This window comes from Heloderma suspectum, chromosome 13, assembly GCF_057233095.1.
Source record: "Heloderma suspectum isolate Gila_16-S chromosome 13, 16-S_ref, whole genome shotgun sequence".
NCBI lineage: Eukaryota > Metazoa > Chordata > Lepidosauria > Squamata > Helodermatidae > Heloderma > Heloderma suspectum.
In genome coordinates, this window is record NC_139470.1 from 25403813 (window position 1) to 25422087 (window position 18275).

The 18275-nt window shown below is 44.4% G+C and overlaps 1 protein-coding gene across 5 annotated transcripts in view; it reads left to right on the forward strand.

The window, feature by feature from the left end:
* Window positions 1–18275, forward strand: part of CIT (citron rho-interacting serine/threonine kinase) — a 140667-nt gene that overhangs the window by 69487 nt on the left and 52905 nt on the right. For all 5 annotated transcript variants that reach the window (XM_084820537.1, XM_084820535.1, XM_084820538.1 and 2 more), the window contains 5 exons: window positions 1098–1193; window positions 7610–7726; window positions 10415–10524; window positions 12256–12430; window positions 14161–14358. In XM_084820537.1, the coding sequence (XP_084676663.1) occupies window positions 1098–1193; window positions 7610–7726; window positions 10415–10524; window positions 12256–12430; window positions 14161–14358 (696 nt within the window). The remainder of the gene's footprint in view (window positions 1–1097; window positions 1194–7609; window positions 7727–10414; window positions 10525–12255; window positions 12431–14160; window positions 14359–18275) is intronic.

An 18275-nucleotide genomic window follows, 5' to 3' on the forward strand; every position in this document is an offset into this window, starting at 1 on the left:
AACACCTGGATTTCTGCAGAAACCTATTGTGGTGTCTTGGGATCATCTGAAACCATTGCCTTGCGAAAGTGATGCTAGAGTCATTCCTCTCTCTCTCTCTCTCCCCCCCCCCTCTCTCTCACACACACACACACACACACGGTAATATTGTTGGTTAAAAAAAAATGGCGCTCAAGGCAGGCATCTTAGCCCAATATTGGTCTCAGGCAGGAATCTGAAGCAACTAGTTTACTGTTACAGCAGCCTTTTACTGTGGCCTCAAAGTAGGTGCCCTGGTGACTGAAGGGGTGGAATATGTAATTACTGTAATGAGGACATTACGTTTTAGGCTTTAAATTGAAGGTTCTCACTTAGATAAGACGCATTCTTGGCCTCCCGTAGTGGTAACTGGATTCTATAAGTCTCTGAGCATTTTCTGCCCATTGATGGCTTCTCTTGTTGAAGGTGTGGTATAACTGTGGTGCAGCGAGAACATGAGCAGGCCTGTACCCTCTTGCTGTTTCAACAGCACGGTTCCCTCTGTAGGAGTATTGAACCCCCTTCAGCCCAAGAGCTGAATTCCATTTCAGAGAAGCTCTCAGGGGCCTCACTCCAGTGGTGGCTGGAGCCAAAGGGAATGCGGGTGGGGCCCAAAATACGAAAAATGCCAGCAAATTTTAGCTTAAAGCTCTTATTGCCAGTAGCTGAGCCTTAGAGGCAGCTCAACCTAGAATTGGGGTGGGGGAGGACTGCATAAGAGCCAGGAAAATACCACACAGCATGGTCATCTGGGGAACTCTAGAAGGCCTGATCTGGCCCCCAGACTTGAGGTTCTGCACATCTGCTGTAGTGTATGGGGGATCTCCCACTGTTGAGCTTCACTGGATAGCTCCAGCTTCTAGTATTATGGGGGAGGGTGGGAGAAATGATCCACATCATACAGAATTTTATAGACTTCTGCCATGACATAAACTAAAAAGCCCCAAACATTGTAACCTTGGCAGGAGTTGCTCCCTATGGTAAGAGGAAGTGAGTATAATAGCTTGTGTGTGTTTTTTTTTTCCTGTACTCTCCCCACCCCTTTCTTGTGCTTTGATACATTTAATTTTTGCTTCTAGGAACTAGAAGAGAAGCATCGGGAAGCACAGCTGGCAGCACAGCACCTGGAGTTGCATCTGAAACAGAAAGAGCAGATGTATGAAGAACGGATCAAAGTAAAGATACCTTTTATCTTCAGACACACTTAAAAGATGCATAGGCCTCTGAATACCCCCCCCCCACAATATTTATGCTTTTCTTTCTTTTTCTTTTTTTAATACCCTACTTTCTTCTCCTCGCTTCTCCATTACTGAGATGTTCTCTTTCCTTGAGTGTTTGGAGCAGATTACATGCCTCCCTGCCATCTGCCATCATGTGATAAGAGACTGTTGCTTTGCAGGTCAGAACTGTAAGAAGCCAGTTCTTGACTCAAACCATCATATTGTAACTACATCTGTTCCTTAGTGAAAACCCGAGACTCTGCATCCTTTTTCATGATCTAGGATGGGTGTAATTGATGCTTACTTTTAATATCCCAGGTGCCAGAAGTAGTTTTGTAATGTTGTTTAATAAAATCTTGGAGTATTTATAAAATGCCATCTGATCTCGGCACTGCACAACATGGCTAAAAAACCGAGACAGGCTCTGCCCCACAGCTTGTCAGTCTAAAGTCTGCAAAGTCAGTAAGTCTGCAAAACCGGTGTGGAAAAGGAAGGGGGAATGGAGGGAAGAGTTGCTGGCTCGGAGCACATAACTAGTTAAGTGTCAGAGTAGGGGCAAGTGGCAGTGAATTAAAGGGCACATCGGAATCACCTTGGTGAAATTATGTGACGCATCTCAGTGAAATTATAGATATCGTCTAAAATTAAGGAAACCCGAATTAGGCAATTCTTGGTTCTTGATTCCACCCCTGCCCCCAATACCTCTTCGTTATGATTTGGGTGCTGCTGCTGTGAAATTGTAGCGATTTTTTACAATTCGGGGTTATTGTGAACATGGCAGCATGCTGGTGCACACTCCATCCTGGGTTGTTTACTGTGATGTGTAGACCAGGAACTCACGCATTCCAACTCTGGCATATTGTGGGGAGACAAGCAGAGTTTCTGGTTTGGGTGTCATGGCAAACAACTCTGGAATGGAGCGTTCCCTGGGTTGTTTAGTTATTCTCACTTGCAGCCAGAGGGATTAGTCAGTGTGCACCACCACGATGCTGGGTTTACAATAGCCAGATTAAAAAAAAAAAAAATTAAATGGGGCTGTTGTGCTGTGCATATAGGGCTAATAATTTGATAGGTGAAGAAACTCTTGAACTGCTGAAAACTCTTTTACTAAAACACGACTGAAGAATTTTAAAGGTGGGCTTTACAGAAAGGAAAATGCCTTGGAAAGATTTAATAGATGTGTGGATGTCAAGTTGACACAGGCTTGAAAATAAGGAGTAGGGTTTCATAGAGATCTGTGGTAACTGATTTTAGGAGCAGTGGAAGATTGAACAATTAGACTGCAACCTGCATAATCTTTCATTAGAGGGCATTGGATTTCCCTTCAATTTTTTTTAAAAATACAGTTCTTTTAATATTGTGAAATATCCACATGTTCTATATGACAGTGGGGTAGATTGCCAAATATTATCTTTTTTTCGGTGGTAAAAGAACCAAAACTCAATGTGACAGACACAAATGTTGCTAATGCATGCATACATGCCAGTATAAAGTAATTCACTATGTAATCTGAGGTGATGTGATAAAAGGAAATGTTTGTATTCTTTACTGTGCAACCCATTAATAATCTCATTACTCGATATTGGATGCATTGTGTTGCTTTGCTGCCAGTGATCAAAGGCCTCTGGATATATTAGCAAAGGAAAAATACATTGTAATGGAAGTCTATTTACCAGGTCTAATCATATTGTACTTTTTACTAGCCTTAGCTTGTGGACTCTTTCATAGAGATGGCCCTACCATTAGGCAAGCTGGGGTGGTTGCTTTGTGCAGTACTGAAGTTGGCTGAGACAGTTCTGACTCATGGGATGCAATTTGCTGGTGATGCTCTTGATCAGCTCCTGTTCATTCAAGTGATACTTGTACAAGAAAACTTGTGCTCCAATAGACAAATCTGTCTTCTGCTCTGCCACATTTAATAGTTCCCAGTAGTGTCCCAAAGCAACTAGAGAAGAGCATGCTACTTGTTTATGAACATAAGAAGGTGCCTTATACTGCATGAGATCATTGGTATAGAGATGTGAAAGCCTGGAAAAAATTGGGGAAAAAATGTTTTTTTCTGAGGACCATTTTGGGGTGTTGTTGTTGTTGTTGTTGTTCTTTGCAAAACTGAACAGCTTTGGATTATGAAATAGTTTCTTTTAGAATTTATTTATTTATTTATTTCTATACCGCCCAATAGCTGAAGCTCTCTGGGCAGTTCACAAAAATTAAAACCAAACAGCACACAATAAAACAATTTAAAATATATAGAACATTAAAGCCACAATATAACAATGCAACCACAATAAAACCTAGCAGCAGTGCAGGAGTTTAAAATACAGATTTAAAACAGCAAAGCTAAAAGTTCAGAAAGCTAAAATGCTAAAATGCCTGGGAGAATAAAAAGGTCTTCACCTGGTGCCGAAAGGAATACAATGTAGGTGCCAGGCGAACCTCGCTAGGAAGCTCATTCCAGAGCCGGGGTGCCACAGCAGAAAAAGCCCTCCTCCTAGTAGCCACCCACCTCACTTCCTTTGGCAGGGGCTCATGGAGGAGGGCCGCTGACGATGATCTTAAGGTCTGGGCAGGCACATATGGGAGGAGGCGATCCTTCAGATAACCTGGCCCCAAGCCGTTATTAAGGGCTTTAAATGTTAATACCAGCACTTTGAATCGGGCCCAGAAATGGACTGGCAGCCAGTGCAGCTGGAAAAGTACTGGCATAATATGAGCTCGCAGGCCAGTCCCTGTTAACAATCTTGCTGCCCTGTTTTGGACCAGCTGAAGTTTCCGGACCGTTTTCAAAGGCAGCCCCACGTATAACGCATTGCAGTAATCCAGACGAGGGGTTATCAGAGCATGGATCACTGTAGCTAGGCTATCTCTGTCCAGATAAGGGCGTAGTTGGTATACCAGACTAAGCTGATAAAAAGAGCTCCGTGCCACTGAGTTCACCTGTGCCTCAAGTGACAGTTCTGGATCCAAGAGCACCCCCAAACTATGAACCTGATCCTTTAGGGAGAATGCAACCCCCTCCAGAACAGGTTGAATATCACCTAGCCGGGCAGACGAACCACCCACTAACAGTACCTCCGTCTTGTCTGGATTGAGTTTCAGTTAATGGCCCTCATCCAGTCCATTACCATGCCCAGGCCCTGATTCAGAACAGCCACTGCCTCACCTGGATTTGATGAGAAAGAGAGGTAGAGCTGGGTGTCATCTGCATATTGATGGCACCTCAGCCCACACCTCCGGATAACCTCCCCCAGCAGTTTCATGTAGATGTTAAACAGCGTGTGGGATAAAATAGAGCCCTGCGGAACCCCATGGCACAATTGCCATGGCACAGAGCAATAATCCCCCGGCACCACCTTCTGGAATCGGCCATCCAAGTAGGAGCGGAACCACCGTAGTGCAGTGCCTCCAACTCCCAACCCAGACAACCTCTCCAGAAGGATACTATGGTCGATGGTATCGAAAGCCGCTGAGAGGTCCAGAAGAATCAACAGGGTCGCATTCCCCCTGTCCCTCTCCCGGCAGAGGTCATCCCACAGGGCGACCAAGGCAGTTTCCGTTCCAAAACCAGGCCTGAAGCCTGATTGAAATGGATCTAGATAATCCGTTTCATTCAACAGTGCCTGGAGCTGTCCTACAACCACTTGCTCCAGCACCTTGCCCAGGAAGGGGATGTTGGCCACTGGCCTATAATTGTTAACATCCTCTGGGTCCAGTTTAGGCTTTTTCAGGAGTGCTCTAATTACCGCCTCTTTTAAAGCAGCAGGCACCACTCCCTCTCTCAAGGAGGAATTTATAACCTCCTGGACCCAGCCGGACATCCCCTCCTTGTTTGATTTAATAAGCCATGAAGAGCAAGGGTCAAGCACACAAGTGGTCAGTCGGACTTGGCCAAGCACCTTGTCCGCATCCTCAGGCCTCAGTAACTGAAACTCATCCAATAAAACTGGACCAGACGGTGCTCTGAATGCCTCTACCAATGGAACTGCATTAATGGTGGTGTCCAATTCATGACGAATCTGAGCGACTTTATCTTCAAAGTGCCTTGCAAACTTATCACAGTGTGCCGCCAAGGTTCCATCGTCTCTCTCCCTGGCCCAGACTGTAACAGGCCACGAACCACTCAGAAAAGCTCTGCTGGACGACACTGAGAAGGTGCAATGCTGGTGGAAAAGAACTGTCTCTGTCGCCACAGAGTAGGCTTGATAGTGGGCTCTTACCTGTGTTCGGTCAGACTCAGCATGAGTTTTCCTCCACCTGAGTTCTAGCAGTCTCTCCTCTTGCTTCATTGCCCTCAGCTCAAGTGTATACCAAGGAGCTGGTCGGGCTCTGCTCAGAGGGAGAGGGCGCTTGGGCACGATCGTGTCAACTGCCCGAGTCATCTCTGCATTCCACAGAGCAACCTGGGCTTCGACAGGAGCACCAGCCATACCAGCAGGAAAATCCCCCAGAGCCCTCTGGAATCCATCAGAATCCATTAATCTCTGGGGGTAGACCATTTTAATAGGTCCCCCACCCTTGCAGAGGGGGAAGGCCGCCAGGATTCTAAACCTCAGCAGGAAGTGATCTGTCCATGACAAAGGGACAGATGTTAATTCCTCCACTTTCAGATCACCATCCTCCTGCCCTGTCAAGAAAACCAGATCAAGCGTGTGTCCTTTTATATGTGTTGGGCCGATGACATGTTGGGACAGCCCCATGGTTGTCATGGCGGCCATGAAGTCCTGAGCCACCCTGGATACAGCGGCCTCGGCATGGAAGTTGAGATCCCCAGGACCATCATCCTAGGGGTCCTCAACACCAAGTCCGAGACCACCTCCGTCAGCTCAGGCAGGGAGACTGATGGGCAGCGGGGTGGGTGGTACACCAACAGAATCCCCAATCTGTCCTGGGTACCCAACACAAGGTACAAACACGCAAGATCTGCACTCGAATGAGCAGGAAGCCTGGAGAGGGAGATTTAATTCCTATAGACCACGGCAACCCTCCCTCCACGACCATCAAGTCGGTGTTGGTGCTGCACCGAGTACCCAGGAGGGCACAGCTGGGAGAGAGTGACCCCTCCCAGTTCCCCCACCCAGGTCTCAGTAATAATTTAAGACAGAGTATATATTGTTACCCAGCCTTTACTCCCCCCCCCAAAAAAAATGATTTCTAAAATCTATGTAATAAGAACACTTTTATAGAAAGACTAGAGATGTAAAATGTCTGGAAATAATGAAGCCATGGGGAAAAATATTTTTTAATCCTCTCTGTAAGATTCCCAGCATAATTAGTTCTTTCATACTTTATTAAAATTGTTGATCTAAAGTATATTTTATTGATAGACATGTATGCTTAGTTTCCCAACATGTGAGCAGAGTCACCATTGTGTATTCTTGACAGTAAATTCTTACTGTGCATTCTTGACAGCTTTGGTTTTGTTCTATAGAGTCCTGTGTTTCTGATGCTGTAGCAGTCATTTAGGGTGCAATCCTATCCAGATAGGCGGCTGCCTCCAAACTTGGAGGCAACCGCCTATCCAAAGCAGGGCAGGAGAAGCATGGAGGGGATCGTTCCCTCCGTGCTTTTCCTGCCCTACATTTTCTGCTAGGCAGGGCTGCGTGGGGGAGGAGGCTGCTGAACGACACATAGGATGTGTTGTACAGGCATTTCCACCCTCCCCGCTGTGGAATGTCCCCAGCCATGCCCCTTTTCAGCTACTCTGCGCTCCTCTTCTGAGCGTGGAGGATGGAAGTGGGTGGAGGTCAGTTCTCCTGGAAAACAGCATATCCTATGGCCGTCTAGCCGTTGTCTAGCAGCCATAGGGTTGCTCCCTCCATGTAGTTCTAATCTATTCAGACAATAATTACAAATTTACTGAGTTTACTTTTAATAGTTTTAAAATGTAATGATAATTTTATGAGCAAACTAAGTCCAAAATAACCTTAGGAACAGATGTTTTGGACTACTGTAGCCACTGTTCCTGACTATTAACCATGCTGCCTGAGGTTGATGGGAGCTGAAGTCCAAAGTATCTGGAGGGCACCAGGTTGGGGAAGCTGTCTTAAAGCAACAAAGTGACTTTAGATCTGTAAAGAGTGCTAAAGAAATAAGTATTGCTTATTTTCCATTTTTTCCAAGATTTCCAATTTTTCCAGAAGGAAATGTTTTTTTCCCATGGCCTCAAAATTTCCGGAAATTTTACGTTTCTGATCAAGTACTGTCTTCCTTGACAGGCAGTAGCTTTTAAGGGTTGAAGCTGTTGCCTTTACCAGCCCTGCTACTTGAGCTCCTGTAACAAAATCTTTTGGGCCACCCTTGCTCAGGAATAATCCCATTGATGATGAATGGAAATAGGAATGAAGTAAGCAAGTCTGTTCCTTTTCCTTTAGGTGCTGGACAATCAAATGAAAAAAGATCTTGCAGACAAAGATGCGCTCGAGAGCCTGTTGAGGAAACATGAGGAAGAAGCCCGGGAAAAATGCAACATTCTTGCAGAACAGAAAGCAGTATGTGAAGTCTCATTCAGACATCATAATGTTTGGTTGGTTGGGATGACCAAGCTAACATGCAGATCCTACTCATATGTATAGATGTGATGATGCCCGGAATTGGTTTGCACCTGCTTGGCTAGTATGCCCTCCTAAGCAGTTTGTGCCTCACAATCCAATTACAAAAGTTTGATATGTGTATTAGGAGTATAGGGTTGCCCTGGCCATAGCGCTAGTTCTGTGGCAGCTGAAACATTCTGAAGTTGCTGCATCGGTGAGCTGACCCCAACAAGCATCATAAGAGTCCTCCTGGATCAGATCCAGTTTTCATCTAGTGAAGCAGCCTTTTCTAACACTAACCAGACAGGGGCTTCCGAGAAGCCTAGAAGCAGGGCGCGAAGCCACAAGCCTTCTTGTTTGTCCCTGGCATCTGATATTCGGAGGTCTATTGCCTCTGTACTTGTACATTCAATTTAGCTGTCTTGTCCAGTAGCCATGGCATTGTGATTGTGTGTAGTCTCTCTTTTACAGAAGCATTTAAATTAGCAGTTATCCCCACATCCTGTGGCAGTGCAGCTCATAAGTTTGCAGTATTTTGTAAATAAGTTTAATTAATTATTTACATTTCTATCCCACCCATTAGCCAAAGCTTTCTGGGAGGTTTACAAGACAAAGCTTAAAACTATAAAATACAATAACAAAGCTTACCCCATGTTAATTTTTTGTACCCATACACCACAAGTATTTGACCTAAAATGTTTGAGGGGGGAAAGTAAAGCTCATTTAATGTGATTTAAATGTTATTTTATGTGGAAATTTTTATTGGAATATTTGTAGAAATTTAAAGATGACAGTATATACTTGATGATGCCTCTGATGGGATGGCCACTTGGCTTTGCCAAGCCCTATGTCCCCCCCTATAATATAGTATGGTGGGGTGTGACCACATTCGCCGCAGAATTGTCATCTGATACATTTCATATGCTCAAAATCCTGCAAGCTAGGCTTCAGCAGCATGTGAACCAAGAACTACCGGAAGTACAAGCTGGGTTTCGAAGAGGCAGAGGAACTAGACATCACCAAATCGCCAACATTCACTGGATCATGGAGAAAGCAAGAGAATTCCAGAAAAACGTCTATTTCTGCTTCATTGACTATGCTAAAGCCTTTGATTGTGTGGATCACAACAAACTGTGGCAAATTCTTAAAGAGATGGGAGTACCAGACCACCTTACCTGTCTCCTGAGAAACCTGTATGAGGGCCAAGAAGCAACAGTACGAACCAGACACGGAACAACCGATTGGTTCAAAATTGGGAAAGGAGTACGACAAGGCTGCATATTGTCACCCTGCTCATTTAACTTATATGCAGAGTACATCATGAGAAATGCCGGGTTGGATGAATTACAGGTCGGAATTAAGATTGCCGGGAGAATTATCAACAACCTCGGATATGCAGACAATACCACCCTAGTGGCAGAAAGCGAAGAAGATCTAAAGAGCCTCTTGTTGAGGGTGAAAGAGGAGAGTGCAAAAGCTGGTTTGAAACTCAACATTAAAAAAACGAAGATCATGGCATCTGGCTCCATCACTTCCTGGCATATAGAAGGGGAAGAAATGGAAGCAGTGACAGATTTTATTTTCTTGGGCTCCAAGATCACCGCAGACGGTGACTGCAGCCATGAAATTAAAAGACACTTGCTCCTTGGGAGGAAAGCTATGGCAAACCTAGACAGCATAGTAAGAAGCAGAGACATCACCTTGCCGACAAAGGTCCGTCTAATCAAAGCTATAGTTTTCCCCATAGCAACGTATGGCTGTGAGAGCTGGACTATAAGGAAGACTGAGCGCCGAAGAATTGATGCCTTCAAACTGTGGTGCTGGAGAAGACTCTTACGAGTCCCCTGGACTTCAAGGAGGTCAAATCAGTCCATCCTAAAGGAAATCAACCCTGAGTGCTCATTGGAAGGACAGATACTGAAGCTGAAGCTCCAATATTTTGGCCACCTAATGCGAAGAGAAAACTCCCTGGAAAAGACCCTGATGCTGGGAAAGACTGAAGGCAAAAGGAGAAGGGGATGGCAGAGGATGAGATGGCTAGATAGCATCACCGATGCAATGAATATGAACTTGAGCACACTCCGGGAGAGAGCGGAGGACAGCAAAGCCTGACGTGCTATGGTCCATGGGGTCACGAAGAGTCGGACACGACTTAACGACTGAACAACAACAACATTTCAACAATTGGCCATGCTTTGATGTGCATGGTAACTTGAGGGCTATATCTTTATATCCAAAGATAATTGCAATCCCTCGTATTATCTAGCCCTGGTTTCACATGGTCTTGTCTGACAGAGACCCCGTGCAGGTTTGCCATGGAACTTCTGGGTTCTACAGAGTATTCTGGAGTGTGTTGCAGGGTGCGCCCACCATTCAGAGTGAGTTCTGGGTGATCCCCAGGCCTTCCCCATCATCTTCCCATGAACTTAAAAAGTGTTCTAGAATACGCAGTATCCTTTCCTTTCAGTTGTGCATTGCAAGGGGAGATCAGTTGCAGTAGGCAAGTAGTCTTTTGAGGAAGTTTGTCAGCCACTGCTAACATTCTCTTGGAGGAACCTTTGCTAAGCATTCTAGGAAGCCCAGAGCTCCCCAGGACACAGTCTGAAAGTCCCTGTTACGCCATATTAATAGATCTCTTTCTTTCAGATGCTCAATGCTATGGATTCAAAGATTAGATCTCTGGAACAGAGAATAGTGGAATTGTCTGAAGCTAATAAGCTTGCAGCAAACAGCAGCCTATTTACTCAGAGGAACATGTAAGTGTAAGAACTGCTATTAAGCTGTCTTTTGGCTCACAGCGCCCTGGAGAAGTTTAGAGTGCCTGTTACTCATAGTAAAGCAACTCCTTTTTTTGTGCTTTTCACAAAGAGCCCTTGACTCGAGAGCTTTTTTTTTTAGGTGAAAGGAAACTCATTCGACCGATCACAGTTGCTGTCTTCTGCCAGTTGGCTATAATGGCTATTAACGCTTGCTAGCCTGAATTGTTCCTTTCGCACCTGGGATGCTTTATCAAGCTATGAAATTCTTGATCTTCTCCTGTTTTTGTTGCATGCAACCTGATTAATTCTTGTTTTTAATTTTTATTTTTAGCTCAGGTTCTGAGGCACTTTCTGAGGGAGGGAAATGGGGATGTATGCATAAACAAGAAATGTGCACTTTCTAGCTTCGAGTAGGGAAACAATCGCCATTTCTCGATGCTACAGTCTTTGAGATGGTCCTGAGACTTTTAGTTATAAGGGAGGAGAGAAGAAGGCAAGCTCTATGGTACTGTTGCCAGTCTTATTGTTAGCCACTGAATGTATTGGTGTGCAGCAGACTTAAGTCACTTGGGACCTGTGCAAATGTAATGGTTTCTGATCATTTAGCTGTGGTTATGGGTGCATTCCCACGGCCTCATGTGAATGTTTCTGGTCAGCTTTTAGTGAGGTTAAGGTTTATGTTGAGCTTGGGTTATCCACGTTTAACAATAACCAGAGTTCCCTCTTAACTAGGGTTTGCTAACCAGCTGATGAGCAAACTCTGATTGATGATACTGCCCATTACGCCTTAACCATGGTGAAGGGAAGAGATAGCACATGACCCCGCAGCTGTTCTAGATCTCTTAATCCAGAGGCCAGATTCAGTTTTGGAGAAGCTCTTCCACTGGTGGGTGGGTTCAATGGCAAAAGGAACGGAGCCAAAGGCAAAAGGGGAGGGGCTGAAAATACAAAAGATGTCAGCAAATTGTAGCTTAAAGCTCTTGTTGTAAACCGCCCAGAGAGCTTCAACTATGGGGCAGTATAGAAATGAAATTAATAAGAATGATAATAACAATAACTGCCAATAACTGAGCCTTAGGAGAGGCGTTTCCAACTTCTAGAATGGGGGGAAAGCTGCACAAAAATGGCTGAGAAACTATTGGTGGTTTGGTGGAAGGGGTGGGGCCTGGGAAAGAGGTGTGGCTATCCGGAGAACTGCAGAGGGCCAGATTTGGCCCCCAGGCCTGAGGTTCCTCACTCTGGTCTTAACTGCTACATTATATATGCACTCTGAGCATCTAGTTATCCCAGCTATCAAACCTTCTGAAAACTTATTTTGGAGTCTTGCTGAGGATTGGCAAGAAGGAATATCTTCATCCTGAAGCATAATCAGGAGAGGGTGAGCTCTGTTCCTTTAGTACAGGGCAAGAGAAGGTGCAATATGGTAGCACCAGCTAGCTCCTTATCCTAATGCCCAGTTTCAGAATTAGCCAATTTTCCCCGCATGAATTATCCAATTTTTCTGTGAGTCGAGAAGACTCAGCTGGTCAACATTACTGCTCTCTGCCAGCAACCCAGTGACTAATGTGCCGTTTCTTAATTTTTATACAAGCTTTCAAATGAATACTGGGATGGGATACATTCAGCTGGTGCATCAGTGGCTCCTGGCATAGGGAGGGGCAGTTTCAATTTGTTTCCCTATGAAAGAACAGGCCTTTGGACTAGCACACATCTTCTCCCTCATTTCAGGAAAGCCCAAGAAGAAATGATATCTGAGCTCAGACAGCAGAAGTTTTATCTGGAAACACAAGCTGGGAAGCTGGAAGCCCACAACAATAAGCTGGAGGAACAGTTGGACAAAATCAGTCATCAGGACCACACTGACAAGACTCGCCTGTTGGAGCTGGAGACGAGGTTGCGAGAGGTAAAAAAAAAAAAAACGTGCTTTAATACTTGCTCTTGATAATGTTGCTGTTCCAGTTAGTACTTGATAGTTACTTAGCACCAGCAGTGTGGCAGCTCAGAGATTCTCTAACATTCATTACCGTGTCTCCTAAGAGCATGAAGTACCTGAAACTTTTTCAATAGGATATTGACAACTTTAGCATAAGGCTACCCCTGTCCCAGGAGAAAACTAGAGTGGGTGGGCTGATTGAAGCGATTCAGTTAGAACTCCTGGAGTGGCTTTCACTCCTTTGCTGCTGTGCTTTTGGCTGCAACTTTGCATCAGTTCAGAGGAGTGAATAGCCTGTAATTAGAATCTGGGGAACCATGGGTATACCGGACAAAAAGCTGTTAAAAGTGGGGTTAAATCACAGTGGTTGCATACAGATGTCATGATAACCCCTGGTTTATTGTGACAGCAACAAGCCTAGCCTCCCGCTGGGCTTCCTGCTTCTCCTCTAGCATGGCCATGAGGAAGAGTTCGGAAGCTTTTGCTTCTATATTTGATTAACTACAGCTTGTTGTGTCTGAATCATCCAAACCTGACATGCTGTTGTTAATCTTAACAATGGTTTGTTTGGAACAAGCCAACTTCAAACCATGATGCATGAAGCTGGCTTGTTTCAACAAACCATAGTTAAGTTTAACCACCGTTTAGGGTTCAGGTGATACGCTAAACTGCAGTTAATAAAAAATGGAAGTGAAAGCTTCTGATCTCCTTGTAGTCACACCACAGGAGCAGGGGGAGTGTATGAGCCTGAGGGGAGGCCAGGGTCATTCCATCACAATAAACCATGATTTATTATGATGTCTGAACAGAGCAATGAAATGCAAGAAGTAGAGCCTGTGACAACTGAATTAGAGCTTGAATGTATGCAAAACAGGCACAGTGACCATTCACGATGGTGTTAATTTGTGATAACTAGGGATGTTGGAGGAAACCATTTATAGGGTGGAGCTCAGCAGGTTTTGGACAGCCCAGCCCCCTGGACTCCAGTTCACTCATCTGCGAGCTGACCCAACTCAGTGTGCAGTGGGCAATGAGTTGGGCCAGCTTGCAGATAGGGGGGGTGTTGTGCAAATCGCAGCCATACATAGCGCATTTCACGCAAAATTGTGGGCATAAGTGGTCTACTGTGTGCAAATTAGACCATCTATGCCTGCAATTTTGTGCAAATTGTCCTATTATGGCTGCAATTTTGCGCAAATTGTGATTTGCGCAAATACCCCCCCCCCCCTTAAAGTTCTTGGGTTTGGGGAACTAACTTGCAGCTCGGGTTGCAAATGCAAGCAGAGTTGGGGGCACCATGGGGATCCATTGGACCCCAAAGAGCCGGATTTTCCCGCGATGGACAACCCTAGTAATAACACAATCGTTTTAGCATTGCTAAGTGAATTAAGACCTGCAATGGGAAACCATCATCTATGTTCAGACCAAAACAAACAGAATCAAACTACATTATTCTGTTTCAGCTGTTTCACACTGGCGTCTCTGTCTGACAATTCTCTGTGGGAGAATGGCAACTTTTAGGTCTGCAGCAGGGTATCCAGGGAGATTTAAATATTCTCTTACTCCTCCTACATTTATTACGTTGCGCACAGACTGGAAGCTGTATCCTGGGCAGATAGCGGAAGAGCATTGCTGAAAGGTCTTAAGCAAGCTTTCAGTTTGTAGTTCATACATATCAATACTTTATTTAAACTCTTCAGGTTAGCCTTGAACATGAAGAACAAAAATTGGAACTGAAGCGGCAGCTCACAGAATTGCAGCTCACTCTCCAGGAGAGGGAATCTCAGATTTCAGGGTTGCAGGCTGCCCGTGCGGCCCTGGAAAGTCAGCTCCGGGAGGCTAAAACTGAGCTAGAGGAGACCACGGCTGAGGCAGAAGAAGAGATTCAAGCACTGACGGTAAGCTCTAGAATTCTGTGCTTGTGTAAGGAGCTGCCCCCGTGAAGTGTGCAATCAGTTTTGACATTGTCATATTGAAATGTATCTTGGTTCGATGATGATGATCTGTAGATGGCTTAGCCTGGCTGTTCCTGCTTCGCTTGGTCTTGCATCTGATGTTGATGTTTGTTGAAGATGTGCTTCTAAGAGACTTAAACTTTTGTGATATGGGTAGTAGGGCCCGGCGGGTGTGATAATGTTTCTTCGTCTGCGTTTCTCTTTTCAAAGCAATAGAAATATGCCTGAGCAGGTGGTAGGGGGACTTTAGAACTAGAAAGTAGCCACTGTTATACCCCTACTTGACATCTGGCACCTGGAAGGAGATCCACTTGCTAGATTTCCTTCAAATCACATTTTCACATACAAAAAAGAACCCCTGACTGTAGCTAGCAAAGTGTAGGTGGTCGTGTGGATTCCACAAAAGTTCCCTCGTGTAGTGTCTTCAAAGTGCTTGTTTTGGTCACCAGTTCTCCTTCTTACCTGTTTCTCTGGAATGGGTGCAAGACTAAGTCCATCTTGAGCAGAGATGTATCAGCTGCCTTTTAGGGAAAAATATCCAGTCCAAAAGGCTTTCAGAGCCAGACCTTCTTTAGAGGACAGAAAATGATCTATTGGTGAATGATCTTTTGAAAGAGGCTATTCAGCATGACAAAATGCTTTATTCTAAAGCAGGAGTGGGCAATGTGCGGCCCACGGTCTGCATGTGGCCCCCGTCACTGCCGCTGCCCCCTGAAATTGTAAAAAGAAGTATTTAAAAAAATGGCATCCAGGGGAGCCATCTTGAAACTTTTTTTGCCCTTTGAGTACTCCATACTTACTAGCCCCTTCAGACACCATTTATTTATTTATTTTTAAAATGTATTTATTGTTATATGGGGGGGCTCACAGGGGGGTCCAGGGGGGGAAAATGGCCCCCAGACCTCCCAAAGTTGCCCACCCCTGTTCTAAAGGGTGCACGAAGAGAATCAAAAGTCCTTTTGTTACTTCAGGTACTGGAAGAGAGATTAAGTAGATCAGCCCTAAAAGAAAAAGTCAGGAGACTTGAGTGTTCAGACTCCTAACAGGAAGAGCTGCCTGTTGCTGTAAGTTCAGTGGGATTCCTGCCTGTATCCTGAGTCATGTTTTGATTTCAGAATATAAGCTGGTATTGAATTCAAGGTGTTGTCTGTTTTCACCCCAACTTAACTTAGATTCTGAAACACCATATGTCCTAGTGCCTTTTGTGACTTCTTTGGGATTATACTTACAAGTTTATCTCTGGCGTTAAAATATCCTGCTTAAAAGCGGAGGTGTGAGGATAGGATCCATCAAGTCTCTGGCCACCATATAAACCTATTCATTCTCTGAAAGATCAGTAGCTCTGGCCAGCTCTATGTGGATTTCCCTTGAAAGAAACCAACATAGGACTCCCCAAACATAGCACACTATGGAGGTGTAATGGTTTTTATTTTTGTAAAAGTTCACCAACATTCTGTCCATATGACCGATGGTCAGATTTGTCTATGAAAGAGGTTGGCTACAGGTAACTAACTTTAGTTTTTCAAAATCATAATTCCCAGATGTGTGTTCCTGTTTCACAGAAATACTATGATCTGTATGGGCGGGGAGGGTTCTCTTTAATGCCATACTTTTATGCTATTGTGCTGCCTAATTTTTTTTTTAACAAAACCTAGTTAGTAAAATGTTGCCTTTAAACTTGTTCCCTAACAAAGGTATCAGTTTTATATCTTGCTGTGTGTGGTGAGTGAATCCTTCATTAAGGTATTGGTTCCTTTTGCCCCTCTGAACTGAACCTAAATGTATACTATATGCTACTGATATATACGTGTGTATATATATTTATATATATTAAAATCTTGTTCTTGCAAAACTGTGCTTTAAGAACTTGGATCTTCACTTCAAGATTTGCCAAATTTGTGGGTGGTAGAGATGATTTACTCCTGCTTTGGCTGCCAGCTGTCCCTCGCTGTAATGGCCGTTTTCAGTGGTGGTTGTATCCAGCTAGGTTGGAAGTGGGTATGTGTCTCAGTGGAAGCTAATGAAAGGAACGGTGTTTACCTTTCATTAGGGACTCCCTTTCTGCATTTGCAGCTGTTTCTTGGGGCTTGAGGGATTCAGCAGAAGACTTGTGCATGTATTGCTTGTTGTATTGGTATCCTGTGGAAGGGAAGTCCATTCTCTTCAGTGTTCTAAGATGGTGCACGTGCTGAGCGCTACTCCACTGTGCAATGAAACAATGTACAAATAATGGCTGTCATGGTGTATCCTGTAGGTGGTCAACCTAAGGCATGGGTGCCATAAGTGACCTGTGTGGCAGGAGTTTGTGGCATTTCTGCACTGAAGCATGAGGGTTCATGGGTCTTTAGAGCATAGGGTGATTTTCATATGGGCAGTTGCGTTACTGCATTCTGTAATGTGACTGTAAAAAATCCCAGCATTAGCTAGAATGAGTAATTGCATTGTCTTTTCCCACATTCACTGTGCATAAGAGTCAAGAGAGCCCCTGCCAGTCAGAACAGGCAATATTGGGTTTGTTGGACAAATAATGCAGTTTTGTATGAAATACAAAAATCCCAGGAGAGAGAATCATAGGTGTTGTCAGAAAATGCCCATAGAGTTAGGTCTGCATGCCTGCCAGCATCTCTTATGATGTGCCTGCTCTCTGGCTCAGTAGACAAGAGTCAAAACTGCCCTGCAGCGGGGGTGGGTGGGAGCTACCTATGTGCACTAAAGTGGGGCTGTCTCATACATTGGACTTCTGACACACTTGCCCAAAAGGTTGGCCACTCCCTCTCTGTCTGGTCCTTTTGAGTACAGATCAATTTCTTCTTGCTCATAATGAAAACAGTCTTTCAGATACGTGGAGACTTTGGAACGCCTGGTTTCTAGGCTATCTGTACAGGGGCATGCTTTATGAGATTATTTTACTTGGCACTGAAATGATGTATGTGTAAGATCTGTACTCCCTTGGAAGACCTGCTGTTTCAGTTTAATACTTCAACTGCTCTTAAGATTTTGGGTATTTGGGAGGGAGAGTTCTTGTTTGAATCTCTTTCATTTGATTGGTGGAAGAAAAAGTTCATTTTCTAGTCCACCACTTCCAACTTTGGCTTTACCTTTTTGGAGTGTCTTGGGTACTAAGCAGTTGACTAAACTGCTTGGGTTAACTAAAGACAAAATGTCCAATGAGCAATGAATGACCCACGAGTCTTTCTGCTGCAGCCCGAGGCTGGTGAGAGAGGTCCTAGTGGCTGGAAGATGAGCTTTGTCTTCGTCACACTTTGCTTGTAAAACAAGTGAAACGGTGCATGCCTTTTATCGCAGCTGCCTTAAAATGAAATGCTTTGTATCTGCGAATGTGTTAGACTTCCCTTATCCAAAGAAATCATTAGCTGGGTTTATTCTTGCTCCTTGGGAAAAGGGTCAGACTGCTAGGGAGGCTTGTGACAGAAGTGTTTTGGGAAGCTTGCCTGATGCTTCATTGTAGGCTTTTCTCTCTAACCTTTTTTTGTGTGTGGAAGGCTTAATACATGTGCAGGATTTTTTTTTTTTAAGGTCACATGACGTATTAGTTCAGATGTGGAAATAAATATGTAAAGCAAACAATGTAAAAAGCCATTAAAAGGAAATAATATAAACAGCAACTATCTTCTGGAGGTCACTTAAAAGGACATATTTTGCCTATGTATGGCATTTGCCACAAAGCAGTGCATACAATTGTACATTTAGTTCCAGTAGCTGAGAACTTTGAAGCATGAGGATGCCTTAAAGTCAACGCAACATCTGGTTCTTTGTCCTGATAGTGCTCATAGCCTGCAGCATCTGCCTTCTAAACTTTGCTTGCTGGTAGATTGTTCTGCAGTTCATTTAGAAACAGC